The sequence below is a fragment of the Micromys minutus genome (assembly GCF_963924665.1).
Source record: "Micromys minutus genome assembly, chromosome: 16".
NCBI classification, from domain to species: Eukaryota; Metazoa; Chordata; class Mammalia; order Rodentia; family Muridae; genus Micromys; species Micromys minutus.
Window position 1 is genome coordinate 19,201,576 of NC_137985.1, and position 18,294 is coordinate 19,219,869.

General features: G+C 41.2%; 1 protein-coding gene across 2 annotated transcripts in view; it reads left to right on the forward strand.

The window, feature by feature from the left end:
• The window catches only part of BMPER (BMP binding endothelial regulator), a gene marked incomplete at its 5' end in the record, with an annotated part of 236,718 nt that overhangs the window by 163,702 nt on the left and 54,722 nt on the right, over positions 1 to 18,294 (forward strand). For both annotated transcript variants that reach the window (XM_080930012.1, XM_080930013.1), the window contains one exon: positions 686 to 1,022. In XM_080930012.1, the coding sequence (XP_080786138.1) occupies positions 686 to 1,022 (337 nt within the window). The remainder of the gene's footprint in view (positions 1 to 685; positions 1,023 to 18,294) is intronic.

Sequence of the window (18,294 nt, forward strand, 5' to 3'; positions counted from 1 at the left end):
TACAGATTTTCCAGCACTTTACTCAGTTCATAAAAGTAAATGGGCTTTTAGCCATTCACCTCGAGAAAATGTCTGCCAGTGGTGGCCTGTGTCTCAGGAACCCCTGCACATGACAAGGGATAAACACTTTTATGGATCTGAGAGTTGTCTCCTGAAGAATATATAGTCATAGCTTATATGTGTATTTTTAAAAATTCTCATCATAGCAAGCAGTTTAGAAAATTTCCCTTGATATTTAAAGAAATCATTATGTAGCACAGTATTTGGATAGAAATGGAAAAATAACATTAAGGGTATAATGCTTATTTCTTTGCATTTGGGCAATATAGTCATCATTGCATAAGCAAAGACACAATTTGGACAAACCCAACTATTTTCAGAAAAATTAAAATTAATAAAGACTAGAATACTGTGGTGAGATTAGTTAACACGGAGGTCAAAGTCTAAGTACAGAAGATGTTACAAAAGAAAACGTTATACAGTTGATACGTTTTAAACTGTCCAAATGAAGTGATTTATTTATCTTTTGTAGGACTGAAGATTGGTGGTGAGATCGAAAGGCAATTATGAGTTTAGACAGTGACTAGGGCTGCTCACTGAAGGGTGATGACTGATGTCGTCTGACGATAAAATTGAGGATTGCTGCAGTGTTCTGGAGTGGATGACCCTCCTATCCTCTTTCTAGGTTTGGAGATATCATGGGATGGAGACAGTTTTGTGGAGGTCATGGCTGCCCCTCATCTAAAGGGCAAGCTCTGTGGTCTTTGTGGCAACTACAATGGACATAAACGTGATGACTTGATTGGTGGAGATGGAAACTTCAAGTTTGATGTGGATGACTTTGCTGAATCGTGGAGGGTGGAATCCAATGAGTTCTGCAACAGACCACAGAGAAAGCCGGTGCCTGAGCTATGTCAGGGCACAGTGAAGGTAAAGCTTCGAGCCCATCGGGAATGCCAGAAACTCAAGTCCTGGGAGTTTCAGACCTGCCACTCAACAGTGGACTATACCACTTTCTACCGGTAAGTACAATGTGCTGATGGATAGGTTTGCATTATAGATTGAGAGTATGCTTGACCTTGGAACCTAGTATATCATATATTTTTGTATGCCAAGTATGGCCTTCGACTGTAGGGTAATCACCTCCACTTCTTTCTGCTCAGTAACTCATCTTGTCTGAAATTAGTAAATTTTATGAAGTATTCCAGACTTATCTTCTCCAGACAATACTGTTTGTGTCTACAGATGTTATGGGAAGCTGTCTCTAAGCTGTAGTTATGTTTTGGTAGTTAGACTGAAAGCAAGCCTATTGAGCACAAGCATGGACTGAATCTCAGATCATCCTGGCCTCTGTCTTGTGGTTAAGGGAGCTCGGTCATCCCAGGCCTGAGAAACAGCTCACATGTGCTTCGAGGTCAAGTCCAGATCCAGTCTTCACACGGAAAAACCAGGAGCTGGATGATGATCAACTATGACAATGCATGTCCAGGGTCAGAGGACAGTAGAAGGCCAGTTTGAGGTTGGAGAATGGAAAGGGTTGTATTAAGATTGAGACTTCTGTCCTCTCTACCTTGATACCTCCAGTTCACACCCAGAAGCTCACTGCAGAGGGGCTTGCTTTTGACTTCCTTGCAACAGGATTGCTCTGGAAATGGATAAGTTTGGCCTGCTGCATTCCTGGTTACGACACAATTCCAAGAGTTCAAGAGCCATGACTGCCTATAATGTTAACCACCATGGGCGTGAGGAAACACGAGAGGAATGCAGCTCAGAAGGCCTTGCTTAAGTGATTTGCCTGTGGCTCTTAAAACTAGGAAACTCCTGTGGTCTGCAACCACAGAGAGGTTATTTTTACTCTTTAATTGCCACCACTTTATTTCCCTTAGCTCTCATTAAATGTGATCTTTTTATTTTAATTTGATCTTTGGACATAAAAGATAAGTTTCTATAAAGGCAACCCAAAGTGGGATGGAAAAAGACTGTCCCTGTCATCACACATCCCCAAGCATGGTTGTATCTGCCAAGCCATTTGGCTCCAGTCATTCGCTTGGTTCTTTCAGCCATTTTCTTGTTAATTTGAATCCTCTGGGTTTCCTTATTTTTTCCCTTTGTTCTGTTCCTGAGATTGGCTCTACTCTTTTCCTACCGAGTCCCAGTTGGAGATCATGGATGAGTTAATCACCTGGATGACCCATATTTTATTTGGAACCATAAAGCCTATGGGGGGACTTGGGAGCACAAAGCAATTAAGAGTATTAGCATTGCAGACTCTAGGCTTTCAGGACCACCAGGCTGTTCAACCTTCTTGTACAAGCCTTGTTTCATCTCTGTGAATTCAAGACGATAGGAACTGCTCTTCCTATTTAATGAGGCTTTGAACCAAAGAGCTAGAAGTGCTGGAGCTGTTGGCTGCCACCATTTCTCTTCTATCAGTTATAAGAAGAACATGCAAAGAGCCTCCTTCGGAAGCTCTCTTGCTATAGTTGAAGGCTGAGATTGGACTCTTCTTTCTGTTGTAAATAGGATGGAGAGGCTATACCTCTCCCAGGCCTCATCTTCCTATCTGTTCAAAATCAATAACTGGAGAGCGGGGCTGTAGAGATTGGTCTTTTCTACCAAATTCCCATGTCTTTTGCCTCTGGTGAATTAAATAGTTTTAAGCTCTTTTGAGGTCAGCAGAATAGCTTGGCTTTGGCAGATAGCCTAAGAAACCAATTCAATACACAAAAGCCTGAAAGAATTGACTTGTTCAGTAGCCAGATGGTTATCCTCATCTGTCCTTTAAAAGGTCTGCAGCAGTTACAGCAACATAGCAGAGAGTATCAGAAGCTAGATGTGGCCAGCCTGGGCAAGTTCAGGCGTGCCCTTTAGTTCTTTGTGCAGGCCGACTAAGGTAAGATGCAGTAGGGACTTGGGCTTATGTTCTCTGCCTGTTGTTGGCATGGTCTGGTGCCGGGTGGCCTTGGATCTTCTTCTCTTCCCTAGAAATGACAGGAGGAGAGAGCTAGACAACCCTTCCAGCCACATAAGCAACCTACTGCCGCCCTGACTCCACAGCAGAAGGATGTGTCCTCCCTCATATTGAAGTGGGAGGGACAATATTGGGCATGTTCTGAGCTTTGCTCCTTACTTAAAAGAAAAGAAATGGAGTCCCATGCAGAAAGACGGTGGCTCTGTGGTACTCTAGACAGGCATAATTGCAGGGTTCTGGATAGACGTTCTGAAACAGGAAACAGAGGATGAGAGTCGTACATGGTGAAAACAAGCTGGAGGAATCAGAAGATTGTCACTTTCCAGCTGGCAATCACAATGAAGCCAGTAGAGTGCCACATGCTCCATCGAGCATTGGCAAAATCATTGTCCTGAGCAATGAAGGCACTGGGGAGTGTGATGCTGGCACATGACAGTTGGACTGCTCAAGCCCACTGTGTGCCCTGGTCCTTTGTCCCTGATATTTGATGGGGACATTCCTGAGCTCCTGTCAACTCTTTAACTGCTGGTAGCTCCTGAATTCATCATGGAGACCTGACAGTTTTAGGGTCTTACTGGTAAAACCTTGAATTATTTGAAAATGAACTGTTTCTCTTTCACAACAGTGAAAGTGCCAGTCAAGACTGCTTGGCCATTTTTGTGCAATGACTTTTGTTGTAGAGGAGAGACAGAAAGAGCAACCACATGGCACAGCACACCTACCAAGTGTTTCCTAGTGTATCTGAAAGCACAGGATGAAAATTCTGAAATCAACCTGACTTCTTGTCAGAATTATGGCCTTGATATATTTATTAAGAGTTTTTATAGGACAAGGAATTCTCGCTTTGATATAGCAAAGCACCGCTAGCATAAATAGTGTTGGAATTTTATTTTTCTCATCCTTCAAAGATATATCTGTCTTTTACTAATGAAGAAGAAGGTTTTATCTGTCTTTCAACATGAGCTCACACACGCACACACACACACACACAGACAGACACACACACACAACTAGGGGTTTGTGACAGAGTGAAGTGTATTTCTTACAGTGTTTTCTCTTCTGGTTGTTCTTAAAAGATCACTGAATTTTTTACAAAGCAAATTCTACGTGTGATAATTTTTTCTATAAAGTCAAAATATTTGATTTCTCTGAATTACTTATGTTTGAAAAGTCTGGAATTTGTGAGCTATTTTATTTTGGCCTATTATCTAATTTAGTATCTTTGCTAGTCAAATGTCTATTGTCTAAACAATTGAAAATTACCACTTTATAGAGGACTAAAAGGTAAGTGCATATTAGTCAATGCTTTTATTTTTCCTTTGGGAAATATTTAAAATTTTGCTATTTTTTAAATTCACACATCAGTTTGATCCTTGGGCTAAATTGATTCTAAATTTTGAGATATGCACAAATCCTTTGTAATCACAATCAATTTTTTTGAATAGAAAATTGAATATTTCTGGGCACAAAACGATTAGTACCAGATTATATAAAATGCTGAGTGTTTTGACATGGTGTCTTAAGACTTAAGTTTTTGTACTTGCGATTTCCTTAAATTAAATAGTCATATGCAGTAACATTTGGCATCCCCCAGCCCCGTGTGTTTCAAAGCATGCTGGGAAGCTGGAGGAATTGTATAGTGTAGAGAAGTGATTGACAGTGGGTCTGCATTGTGCGTGGTTTCATACATAGTCCTCTCTGAGGAAAATGGTGAGGCAGCTCATGCCTTGTCCCTTCTTACATCTCCCTAAGTCTCGTGCTGCGTCTCCTTGTGCCCCAGATGCCAACTGAGAAGCCCAAGAGCAGTAGGTACCTCTGTCTCCCACATGGTGACTCCTCGCCATGTTTATAAACCAGTGTAGACTCTTCTCCCTACCACAACTGAGCTTCCCGAGAGGCCCAGCCCAGGTAGCTTGGGAGCAGAACTCAGGACACAGTTGGCATACAGTATGGGCAAGTATTGGAAAAGATAACACCCCCTAGTGCTGTGTGCTGGACTCTGAAGTAAGGACAGAATTACATTCCAGTGTAGGGAAGTCAAAATGGGAAGGTGAAGTCCTGCGAAGTCTGGATATTCAGAGCATCCCTGTGCACTTCTTACTGGGGCATGGTTCCCAGTGCACAAGCCTTTAAAAACTATTTAAAATTTAGAGCTTTGTTCATATATTTTGAACCCTCCTCAAACTTTTCCCAGATCCTCCTCATACCCATCTCATACCTACCCAACTTTAGGCTTTCTCTCCCAAACAAACAATATACTTTAAAAAAGGCCAAAATCAAAAAAAGGCCCAACAAAAACAATGACATTTTCTTGTGTTGGTCAAGTACTTCTGGTCACAGAGCCTGCCCTGTAATGTACTTGATATACCCAATGACACCACACTGGGGAAGATGGATTTTCCTTTTCTCAGTAGGTATCCCTTGTAAATAGCTTCTTGGTCAGAGCCAGGACTCTGTATCCACTTTTCCCTTTCAGTGCCAGGATCTTGTCTGACTTGAACTTGAACAGGTCTTGTGCATTGTGCCATAATCTCTGGGTTCATATGTATATCAGTCCTGTTGTGTCTAGAAGACACTGCTTCTTTGGATTGATCCACCACTGTTGGCTTTTACAATCATTTTACATCCTCTTCTGTTCAGGTTCCTAAGCTTTAAGCGGAGAGGCTTGAGGAAGGCATCTATTTAGTACTGAGTTCTCTAAAGTTCCTTATTCTTTCTATATTGCCCTGTTGTGGGTCTCTGTTGATTTTCAACTGCTACAGGAAGAAACGTCCCCGATTAGAACTAAGTGGTGGCTGTGAGAGACATCAGAACCAAGTCAAATCTTACAAGACCAAGCATTCAGCTAAGGCTTTCTTACAGTTCCTGATGGTTAATCCCTTATCATCACAGTGGGGTCCACAATGGCATAGGGACAGGCACAAGGCTGGGGCAGTGGCTGAGACCTACATCCTGATCCTCAGACACCAGGCAGACACAGAGAAACTGGATCTGGCCCTGGTCTTTTAAACCTCCAAGTCCACCCCAAAGAAAGACTCCCAACAGTTCTCCAGCTGGGGACTAAGTGTGCAAATATACAAGCCTAACGGGCCATTGTCATTTAAACGGTCATGTAGCAGTATGTCATTGGGATGCAGCTACACGAATTTAGCACAATGGTGTTAGATTTTCTCTAGTCCCCTGGCCTTACTAGTCTCAGGCTCTTTGGCACTTTACTATGGAGTGGGCCTTAAATCCAATTTTAAAAAGGTAAGTTTTCCCCATATCACTTGTGCCACTATTAGAACATAGTATCACAGGCAGGTTGCTGTTGTTGGTTATAGGGTTTATAGCTGGGTAATATTGATAGTAACTTTTCTCCTCTGTTAGTGTACCAAATATCTTACAGAACCATGTGTGCTAGTCAGTTGGGGTGAAGCTACTAGTTGGGCACCAGTTGGACTTCTCCATGTTCAATGCCATAAGTAAGTGTTGTCCTCAGCAATAGGACTGGTAGGACCTTTACCCTTAAGATATGAAGAACAGCCAATAGCCTTGACAACAACCTGTGATGTGGTTTCATAGGACACCTTTAGCCAATGACTCAAGAAGTGTAAACCATTCCTGTCCTTGGAGGTTTTACTTGATGGCATAAGATGTCTAGTTGGGGTATTATCTTCCCCATTGTATGGTCACTTCATTTAAATTGCTTTTATGCATGTATATAATTTAAGAAGCTTCTACAGTAGTAGGTTTGCATATAGTTTGTCAAAGGTCATTAAATGTTTTCCCCCCTACTTCACTCTGTTCCTCCCCACCTCCAATTTAATCCCTCTGATTCTAGTTTTCCCTTTATCTCCCCATCACACCATATTCTATTTCCTTAGAGAGACACCCTTCTTCCCCCTGGTCCTTTACAATGGACTCAACCTCTTTGATTATTTCAATTGTAGCAATATTAAAAGCCAAAAGCTAGCATCCACATATAAGAGAAAATGTAGCATATTTGTTTTGAGGATCTAGGTTACATCAATGCAGGATGACTCTTTCTAGCTCCATCCATTTATCTGGAAATTTTTTTTTCTTAACAACTGAATAATATTTCATTTTGTAAATGTATCACATTTTCATTATTCGTTCATCTGCCCATCAGGTGATGGACATCTGGGCGCTTTCTAATTTCCAGCTATTATGAATAAAGCAGCAATGCATGTGGATGAGCAAGTGTCTCAGGAGCAGGACATAGAGTTCTCTGCCCTAGAGAGTTCACTGGCTGTATGGCCAAGAGCGGTATTCCTGGATAATGAAGTAGACTAAGCTCCAACTTTCCAAGGAACTGATAACTGATTTTCATATGCATGTTCATACTTATGCCAGCAATAAATAAATGTCCTCCTTTTCCCTGCATCCTCGACAGCATGTGCTGTCTTTGGTTTTATTGATCTTGGCCATTCTGACTGGGGTAAGATGAACCCTCTAAGTAGTTTTAATTTGCATTTTCCTGGTTGCTGTGGATCTGAAACATTTCTTTAAGTGTTTCTCAGGCATTTATGTTTCATCATTTGAGACATCCTTTGAGGCTCTCTGTTTAGTTCCATACCCTGTTTAAATTGCATTATTTGTTTCCTTAATGTTCAGTTTCTTTTTAATGCTTTAAATACTCTAGATACCAACCCTCTATTAGATGTACAATCGGTAAATATTTTTCCCATTCTGTAGACTCATGCTTTACTGGAACGGTGGTATTCTTTACCATACAAAAACTTTCATAAGGTTCCACTTAATAATTGTTGATCTTAATGCCTGTGTCCATTCAGAAAGTCCTTCTCTATACCAATTAGTTAAAGCCCATTCCCTGCTTCTTTGATCAGATTTAGGATATATGGTGTTACGTTCAGGTTCTTGATATACTTGGAGTTGAGTTTTGTGCACCATGATTGAGATGGCTCTACTTTCATTCCTCTACAAACAGCCCTACAATTTGAGCAGCACTATTTATTGAAGATTCTACCTTGTTGAAATGCAGGCATGTGTAGGTTTGTGAGCTATGTTTAAATCAATTTGATTTCATTGATCAATGTGTTTTTCTGCCAGAATCTTGCTGTTTTCATCATTGTAGCTCTATAATACATCTTTAAATTTAGGATGGTGATACTTTCAGTGCTTCTGGTTGTCTTAACTAGCGTGTGTGTGTGTGTGTGTGTGTGGGTGTGTGTGTGCATGTGTGTGTGCATGTGTGTGTGCCTGCATGTGAGCATGTGTGCATGTTTTTCATTTGAATGTTGCAATCTATAGGAAATTGTGTTGTGTTTTTGATGGAGACTTCATTAAATCTGTAAACTGCATTTTTGGTATAATGGCCATTTGTACAATATTCCTATTGACCTTTGGGTGTCTTTTTATTTTCTAGTACCTTTTTAAATTTTTTCTCTGATATCTTAAAGTTTTTATTTATTTAATTAATGTATAAAGTTTTTTACTTGCTTGGTTAGAACTTCTTTTTGGAGGCCACTCAGAAAGGTAATGTTTTCCTGATTTTTTTCTGAATCTGTCATTTCTATACAGGAAAGCTACTAATTTTTGTCTATTAATTTTGTATTATTCTACTTAGATAAAAGTGTTGGTCAGCTGTTTAAGTTTTTTGGAGTCTTTTATGTACAAATTTATACCACCTATAAGTAAAATATTTGACTTCTTTCCTATTTCTGTTTACTCAATGGCTTTTTGCTGTCTTACTGCTCTAGTTAACACATTAAGTACTATATTGAATGGGTACAAAAAAGTGGACAACCTTGCCTTTTTCCTGATTTTAGTGCTATTTTTTCTTCTATTACTCACTTTATTATGTGACATATGTCCCTTGCTTCCCAAGTTTCTCCAAGACGTTTCTCATAAAGATACAGTAAATTTTTAAAGGCCTTTTCTGCACCTAATTAAATGATCATGGAGTTCTTGTCTTTTGGTGTGTTTAGGTAATAGATTGTATTTATTAATTTACATATGTCGAACCATTCTTGTGCCTCTTAATGAAACCTACCCAATCATGGTAAATAATCTTTCTGGTGTGTTCTTTAATTCATTTTGGAAATATTTCCTTCACAAGTTTTATATCTACATTCAGTAGGCAAATTGTATTTTGAAGTTCCTATCTTGTGACTCAGCAAATTATTTTTTAGGACCTATTGCAGTAGTGCTATTGGCTTCAGGAGGAGGCATATTATCTTAGCTGTTCAGGCTTGTGCTTTTGTTCTGGGATCCAGGCATCTGGAGTCACAGTGCTTAGAGTACTTCTTGATGTGGATTTCTAGTTTTTTTTTTTTTCTTGAGTGGGTCTCCTGTGCTTTTAGTTCCAACCTAGTGTAGCCACTGTGAGTTCTTAGAAGAGAGTGTTTCTGAGAGCCAGCAGATATAAAAAAGAATAGAAATGAAGTAAAAAAGTACAAGGGAAGAACTGGGAAACCCTTGATCCATAGTTATAGGCAGAGCCCCTAGGACAGCAGTTCTCAGACCATTAGAAAACACAGATATTTACATTATAATACACATCAACAGCAAAATTACAGTTATGACATAGCAAAAAAAATAGTTTTATAATTGGGGATCACTATAACATAAGGAACCGTTTTAAAGGTTCGAAGCAGTAAGAGGGTTGAGAACCACTGCCTTAGAGGATGGAAGTGGGTTGGGAGAAGCCTTTTCCCCTTGTTTATGTTGGGGAAGCATCTGGGGATTCCCAGATTGGGAGATGCTTTTCTTCCTCCAGTGCTTTTTACAAACTCTGAGGAGTTGAGTAACACCAGAAGATTCAAAGTTGTGTGAAATGAGGGGATGGAAGATAGAAGGTGCAAGACAGGACAGGACAATGTGGATCATGAAAAGGGCATTATGATAGCAGCAGTGGGGTCACGGGGATGCCAGTGGCTTCCTTTCATTTGTAATCACAAGCCTCATAAATAACCCACATTGCTGTTTTACAATAAAGCCAACTATTGATTGTGAAGCAAGAGGAGATATACATGAAAGGAACACTGACTTCATATTTACATTCAAAAATCATATCAAGCTACTTGCTGTGTTCTATAAAACCAGGTCAATTTCTGTTATGTCAGAGAAGAACATGCCTGGAACATTTTTTGGTACTCTTACAATGATTGTTGTGTATTGCCACTTATGTAGAGTCTCGAGTTAAAGATCATGCTCACTGTAAACTGTGGCATTATAGTTTTGACTTTCTTTTACCTAGCTCAGCTTTTCAAATGAGTTAATCGCACTAATTCTGGGATGAAGGAACCCTGGCACCAGGTGGCACTAGACACCTGAATTATTTAAATTACCAATTTCAGTCTTAGAAATCTAGCTTCAAAGTTCAAAATGCTTCCTCTGATATTAGAGCTTTCACAAATATTCATTCCTATCTCCAGCCCCAGTCCCACCATCTAGGCCAGACTACCAAGTACAGAATACAAACCCAGAATCTGGTCCTTGTCCATTTTCCTGCCTCTTGGACATGACCCCTTTTGTTTTTGTTTGCTTATTTATTTGTTTGCTGCATTGATTTAACCTGACGGTACAGCTCAGATGTCAGGCAGGGCCCCCGATAATGCTCTTTCTCAGGCTGAGAGTTTCTGGTGGTGTGTGTCATTTAACACTCACAGCGCTACATCTTTCTCAGTCCTGGATTTTGTGTGCACTGAGAATCTTTTCTGTACTCTTATTTTTTTCATACCAAACCAGCTCTACAAGTGCTGCTCTTTTAGCTTACCTTCCTAATGCATCCTGATTTTTCCTGATGGGAATTCTCTTTGCCCTCATTCTTGGTCTTCAGGCTCATTTATCACCTGCTGTCTAAGTACCTACTTCCCATGTTTTGAGAGACTCTGGTTCCTCAAGTGAGCACAACCTCTGCCTCTGTTTTAGTCAGCTTTCTGTTTCAGTAACAAAAACCAGGACCAAAAGCAACTGGGGGAGGAGGCTCTGGTTTATTTCAGCCTCCATTTCTAGGTAATAGTCCTTCACTAAGGGGAGCCAAGGCAATAAGCAAAGGCAGAAGCCATAGAAGAATAGTTATCGCTCATTCTCAGGCTTATGCTTAGTTAGCCGTTTTGTCCAGAGCAGGCCTACATGCCCAAGAAATGGCTCTGCCTACATTTGAGCTGATCTGCCTGCATCAATTATTAATCAAGACAATTCCTCAAACATGACCATAAGGCAATCTAACTGAAGCAATTCTTCATTGAGGTTCCTCTTTCCAGGCGTCTCTGTGTTGTGTTGAGTTGACAATAAAAACTAACTGGCAGAGCCTCTAAGCCCATTTGGTGCTTCCAGAATTGTGAGTGCTTTTTACTTACTTGTGTGGGTTTTCCAATATAATGGTCAGCTGCACACAGCATGGTGCCTGTCTGAAGGTTACTGTTACTATGATGTAACATCATGATCAAAGGAAGTTAGGACAGGAACTCAGACAAGGCAGGAACCTTCAGGCAGGAGCTGATGCAGACGCCATGGAAGGGGTTCTACTTTCTAGATTGTTTCCATGGCTTTGCTCATCCTGCTTTCTTATAGGATCCAGGAGCAATAGCTCAGGAAAGGCACTATCCTCCATGGGATGGACCCCCACCAACCAATCATTAATTAAGGAAATGCCCTACTGCTAAATCATATGGAGACATTGTCTCAATTGAGGTTTCTTTAATCGAGTTAGATAAATCTAGACTGGGTGAAGGTGACATAAACCTCCCCATCACAGTGCAACTGAATATCAGTTCACTCATATCACTGGGACCTCTCCTTCAGTCTGACATCACAATCTATACAACGATTTCACCCATGGGTGGCTCTGTCCTGGCCTTTCTCAGTTGGTTTTAGGACTTCAAATTAGCCCCTATTTTAGTAGCACAACAGTGTGTCCCTGGATCTACCAACTGCTCTTCTGCTTTGGTGCTTCTCAGCCTTTTCCCATGACACCACACTGGTTCTGCCTTTTTAATGTCTTTGAGTCTTTTTCCAGTTTTACCTCAGTTCTTGGGGTGTTTTCTCTCCAGCTTGCATTCATTTAACTCCACTTCAGCCATAGGAAGAACTTTCCCTGTTGGTTCCATCCAAAAGTGAGCCTGGAAGTCTAACATGGTGCCCTTTGTCTCTGATTTATCTGGAGGGGGAAACTCTTACTCCATGGATTCACTGTCTCATTCTAAAATTCATCATTAAACTCCCTGGTGATCTTGACTAGGAAATATTGCTGTTACACAAGATATCCCAGAGGCTAGACTCTTTGGGAAAAGTTAATCCTTCATTACAGGACCTTCCTAACTCAAGGTTAAGTACAAGTTCAATTTGATTTTATAATTTTAGCTTTGAGTTTAAGTATAAACATTCTAGAAACTTACCTTGTTTCTCCTCAGAAAATTATCTTTGAGATGCAATTAGAAATGGCTTTTGAACACGGATTTGAAAGAGTGTCATGGTGCCATGCAAAACACTAATTACTTCATAGCATCTCTTTTATCTACTTAGGGAAAAGCCTGATTACTTCTTGGCAAGCAGACAGCAATGTGGCCTGACATAATTTATTCTCAAATTTACATTATTTACAGATGGAAAGCCGTGGGGATCTATAAGAATCAAGCCTACATAAGTAGTGACTTTTGCATTTCACTGTAGAGCTAATGGGACACCAAGAAGGGAGGGACTCCAACCTCCCCTGGGGCTGGAGAGTCTGGGATAACAGAGACACTTCTGGAAAAGTGTGGCCAGGACTGACAGAGCTGCCCCTGAGTCTACCCACATACTGCACAGATGTTATGTGCTTTTCAGAAGAAGTTATGATTTAATTCACTTTTCCTTCACAACTTTCAGATGAGTATCTACTACCGGCCAGGGTCAGTGCTAGGCCTTCTGTAGACTGAACAAGAGGATCGAAGTCCTTCAATGAGTGACTAGCTAAAAATCGGGAATGAGGCTGTCCCTAGCTTTAGTACACACATGAAGATGGCAGGGCTATGTGACAGGTGAGAATGAAGGCAGTTGACTTTGAATTAAGCAAGTAAGATGATCACCAATAAGTACTGTTAGCAAGGGGAGACCTAGTGAGGACACAAAGTTCCTGTGGTGAAGAAGGCAAGCCCCCAAGGGAATTTTTTACAGCTGGTGTTTGTAGAAAATAATGGGAAGGGGGAAGTGTGGTGTGGCAGACCTGCCAAATATATCTTAAAACCATACTGGATGGTCACCTTCTGAGCTCCTCTACCTGCAAGTAAATGCAATGGGCTAATAAATTTCTGGATTCTTGGGTAAATGCCCAGAGAGAAGCAGAGGCAGGAAGAGGGGCTCTCACGTTGCCATGTGGCTTGTGGTGACAGTCACACAGAGCACTCTGTATGTTGGGCCCTCAGTCACCCTGGCACAGCATGAGCATGTGTCATGCTAGTTTACCATTAATATTTCACTCACTGAAATATAAAACTACTTGCTGAGGAGCTTGCCTTCTGAATGACCTAGGTCTTCTGGTGTGCACACTTGAAGTGATTTTTATTATACACGGTCATTTCTACACCATCTGGAAGAACTTCCCATCTTGTGCCAAAATTGATACTTGTCCTAAAATAAGATAAAACAAAAACAGACATTACTTTGGAATGGATTAGAATTTCTGCAATGTGTTCTTCATAAATTCCTTCAACTGATGGTATTGAGCTGATGTGAAGGTTCAGACTGGATAACTAATTCTATACGATGGAATAGATAGATGTGACCATAAAGAATACTGGACCCGCCCCTAACGGGCTGTATCGGCTGGAGGCCAAGCAGAGACATCAAACATCTTGATTTATTGTCTTTAGCAGTACAATTCAGGATGTGGGAAAAGAAAGGATTTTTGATATATTTTTACCTTTTTGGTGCCAATATTCTTTGTTTTCTTCATTATCCCGTTATATAACTTGAGGTGAGTATCGGAGTGCCAACTGCAGTTAGATGTGGTTTTCCAAAGGACCTACAGGTGGGGAAAACACTTATTCTTAGTGTCTTGACTCTTCATATTAGTGTATGTCTTATTGCCTTAGGTTTCTGTTGCCCTAAGTCTGCTCCTCACTAGGTGGAAAATGTAACGTTATTAGATATTGTGTGTGAAGTCAGTATTAAAATGTTCTCAAAGGGGACCCAAGGCTCTCCCTGTGAGAACAGGTCTGTATCTTTAAACCACAGACAACACTTTTCTCTGTTTTTCCAGTGTTTATCAGACAACTCAGGGCCAGGTCTGTGACCTATTTCTATAAACTGTACACAACTTTAGGGCATGGCTTTTATTTAAAAAAAAATAATCTCAAACCTGGTTTCATTTTTATCTTTCCTGTTTTTCCCATCCAGCAAATTACATTCTATTTCACTGTGCGTGTCACTCTAAGCTGACTTAAGTCCTTTCTGGAACAAGTTAGGCAGTAAGTGACAGTGGCCATGGCTAAGGGCTCTAGCCCCTCTAAATCTGCATAGTTTTCATTGTCAAGAGGAGATGCTATCTTCACCCAGTTGGTTCTCATGAAGCTACATGAGGTTTCTCTTGTGAATCCCAGACAGAATGGCTGAGAAGGTCACTTGTACTGACCATGGTGCCAGTGAGGTCTTGTTGTGGTGAAGGCAGGTCTGTGCCTATGGTTTCTGCCTGCCCTTTGGGAAAATTGAGATCGCCAGCAGAATGCCAACACTGTTTAGGATCAGTTGCACCTGGGGATGGGTGTTCTCAAAGTATGCAAGCATAGGCTGGCTTCCACTGGGCCACAGACAGACTGAGTGTGACTTTCATGTACTCTGGGTCCAGTATTGTGACTCAGTGAAACCACACAGACAGGCATGGCTTCTTGGGAAATCAACTGGAATTCTGGCAGCACCATGAGCTTCTCAAAGAAGGCACGCTGGCCCTTTGCTGCTCTGGGAGCATGTCAGGGCTCAGGGCATAGTTTGGGGATGGGCTGTAGGTGACAGCCATGCAGGACTATTTCCCCATTGAGTTGACAAAAGTTAAATCCACAGGGTCTATGGAAAAATGACAGCAGATGGGAGGTCTTTGTATCCCTGGGAGCTCCAACACTTTGCCTTGGTTCACGTGAAATTCTAGGGGATGGGCTGTAGGTGACAGCCATGCAGGACTATTTCCCCATTGAGTTGACAAAAGTTAAATCCACAGGGTCTATGGAAAAATGACAGCAGATGGGAGGTCTTTGTATCCCTGGGAGCTCCAACACTTTGCCTTGGTTCACGTGAAATTCTAAGTCACAAGAGTTCTAGGGATGCCTATTCTGCCAGTTGAATACAGGGGGACTTTGGTGTAGCTGAGATCCAGCCACTCATGAGCACAACATTTTTTAAAAGCTTCATTTAAAGACCAGTTGGTAGTCAGCAGTTTTACTGAGAAAGTGCTGAGAAAATGATATTATTGCAATCCCCCCCCCAAAAAAAATTCTCCCTAAATGGTTAATTATCCATGCCTAATCATTAGTTAATAATGAGGTAAAGCAATTATATATTGCTTTTTTTTAAAGTAAAAAGGGCGTACATTGTTTTGTAGTCAAGATTGATTGATTAGATGATTAAACAAGGAATAGTTGGAGGGTACTTGCCATGGGCCCCTTGATGAAACAAATGACTCAGGTCCTCAGGCTCACACCAGGCAGTGCTGGCTAGAGGGTAAGTGAGGCAGTAACCAGGCGTGTTCATGGGCAGGGTGTGGTTTCTGACATAGGCCATGCTGAATGGCATTAGAATCTATAGCCACTGAACAATGACTTCCTGGAGGAGGTAGCTGGCTTCTGTAGTTAAAATCAAGAGCATATGCTGGGTTAGCAAGAAAAAAAAAGTGTGTGGTTGGGGAAGATGCCAAGGGAAATAGTCCATCTATTGCAGATGGGCTTCATGGTCAAAGTCAGGAAGCTGGGATAAGTCTGGTGGGAACCACAGTGGAAAGATTGGTAAGATGCCATCACCTTCCAGGTTGGGTTAAGTCAGAAAGAAAGGGCATCAGTTCTGCAACCCAGTACCCATCGGGCATGATGAGTGAATTCTGATGTCAGTCTGCTTTAGCTAGGAGACTGTTGCATGGATGAGATCACTGGATAGACTATTACCAAATAGTTGTTTTAAGTACCAGTGACATGTTCTGTGTGTTAGGTCAGCCATTCACACATTAGATGAATGAAGACCACTGAGGGTTGAATGGCTGCAAGTGAAGGTGACATGGATTATGTTTTTTTCTGATGAGTTTCTGATGAGTTTCTGGGATACAGGCAACAGAAACAGTCTATCCAGCTCCACATGGGTACTCCGGGGCCTTAATTCCCTGAGAGTTTAGTTTTGCAAAGTTTTTTTTTTTTTGTTTTGTTTTAGTTTGTTTGGTTTTTGTTTGTTTATTTGACAAAGGAAAGCTAGGTCTCCTTTGTCCCTCTAGGAGCTAAACTTAGCCACTTAAAAGTAGCAGTTACTTAATTAATCAATTAATAATTAATAAGGGGCTACTGATTCCAACATTACAAAGTCATTTCCAACAAAAGAGTTGCACTTGCTGAGCTGAATAACCTTGATAGCAGAATAAGAACCTAGGGCCAAAGTTCTCCAGTTTATTAAACAGCTTCCCACAGTTAGGCCAGTGTAAAGATCCCATGGTAACTGCCCAGGACCTTTAAGAGATGAAAAATGCTAGATACAAATGGGCTTTGTATCTGGGGCCCAGCTGTCCTATTAGCCACAGGAAGCCCACGCCTGTGCACCTAGAGCAGGCTACAGGATGTGCCTATAAGAACTCACTTCCTCTGTCTAGGTATCAAGATTTTAGAGTCTGGTCCCTGAGTACAGGCAGTGGAGAAATAAATGCTTTGCAAAACTGGAAACCTGGTGTCGATAATGGAATTGTTCCTTTTAACATGAAAGGGCTGTTTTGCAGGACTTTGACTTGCCTCACTTTGGAGTTTGAAATGAGTGGGGGGAGGCATCCAGCCCCCAGCTCTTCATCCCCAGCAAATGGCCATATGGACAGGAAGGTAGGATGTGCTCCAGAGCCTCCGAGCACATGGGCAAGAAGACCTTGCTGAAACCCTGAATGCTTTTCCATATGAAAAGGAAACCAAGGTATTAGAGGCTTCATTTTGTCTGTGTGATCAAAGCCAGGGAGAAAAGACATTGTACAGACACTGACCCAAAGCTTTGTGGCCACTGGGAAGATTTACTGATCTGAATGGCAAACATGGGCTGAGGAAAGCTTGGTTTTGTATTTACTTCAGGAACCGGAATTCGGGGTTTGCATCAAGGGTTGACTAACTATGGAAGGCTGTTACTCTAGAATTAGTGAAAAGGGCACTAGTTTAGGGAATGGGTATTCTCTGTCTAGAATGTGGGGAGCATAGAATGCTTTACACTGTTGATAAACTTGACGCTGGAGTGAGGAAGCCAGTTTTTGGGTTCTGTAGCAAGCAGAGGGCAAAGGCTTTACCACAATGTTTCCCTTTGTTTAAGCTAACAATTTTGCCAAGGTTATCAGACAAGAATCTGTACGTACAATCCAGAGTATGGACATCATCTAATTGACCCACAGCCTGTGCTTTTGACCATGGCATGGCTCCTCCTGGAGACCTGCCTCTGCCCTCACCCTTGTGGCATTTCTTAAATTTACCTAAACTACCTTGGCGTTACCAAAGCTTGGAAAACTGTAATTCATGTTTATATTTTAGGATTCCCCCCTGTGCTGGAGGAGTGAACCCAGGGCCTAGCACATGTTAGGCAAGTGTTGTACCGTTGAGGCATATTCCTGGCCAAGGGGGGAAATTTTTAAGGTGTTTTATTTCAACAAATTTTCTATTCAAACAATGCAAGAATTATGATAGGGTTTGTCTTGGCCAGATGTTCAATAATTCCATCCTTTAAAACAGAAACATGCAATGCATATTTCAAAATGGTGGCCGTTTTCAATTAAAAAGTTTGTTTGGTTTCACACTGTTGATTCTAGAGATAACATACAATATCCGGACGCACAATGGAAGCTTAGTTCACCGTGCTTTGTGCCTTCAATACATTTCCTGTCTTATATTCCTTCATTTCCTTTTTGCTTTTAGGAACTGTTTAGGCTTTCTCATTTTTCTCTGCTTTGGACATTTTTTAAAAAAGCTCTCTTTTGTTTCACATTGTAATTAAAATGTTCCTACCCGGTGTGATATTTATAACTTGGCCATTCTGAACACTGTTGCTCTTCTACCAGGAAATTTCTACATGGCGTAAGGGAGCTGTGTCTTTTCTTTTCTAGTTTTCTTTTACTCTATCTCTGCTCTCAAGTGGATTCTGTAACTAAGTATCCACTGCTTATGTAC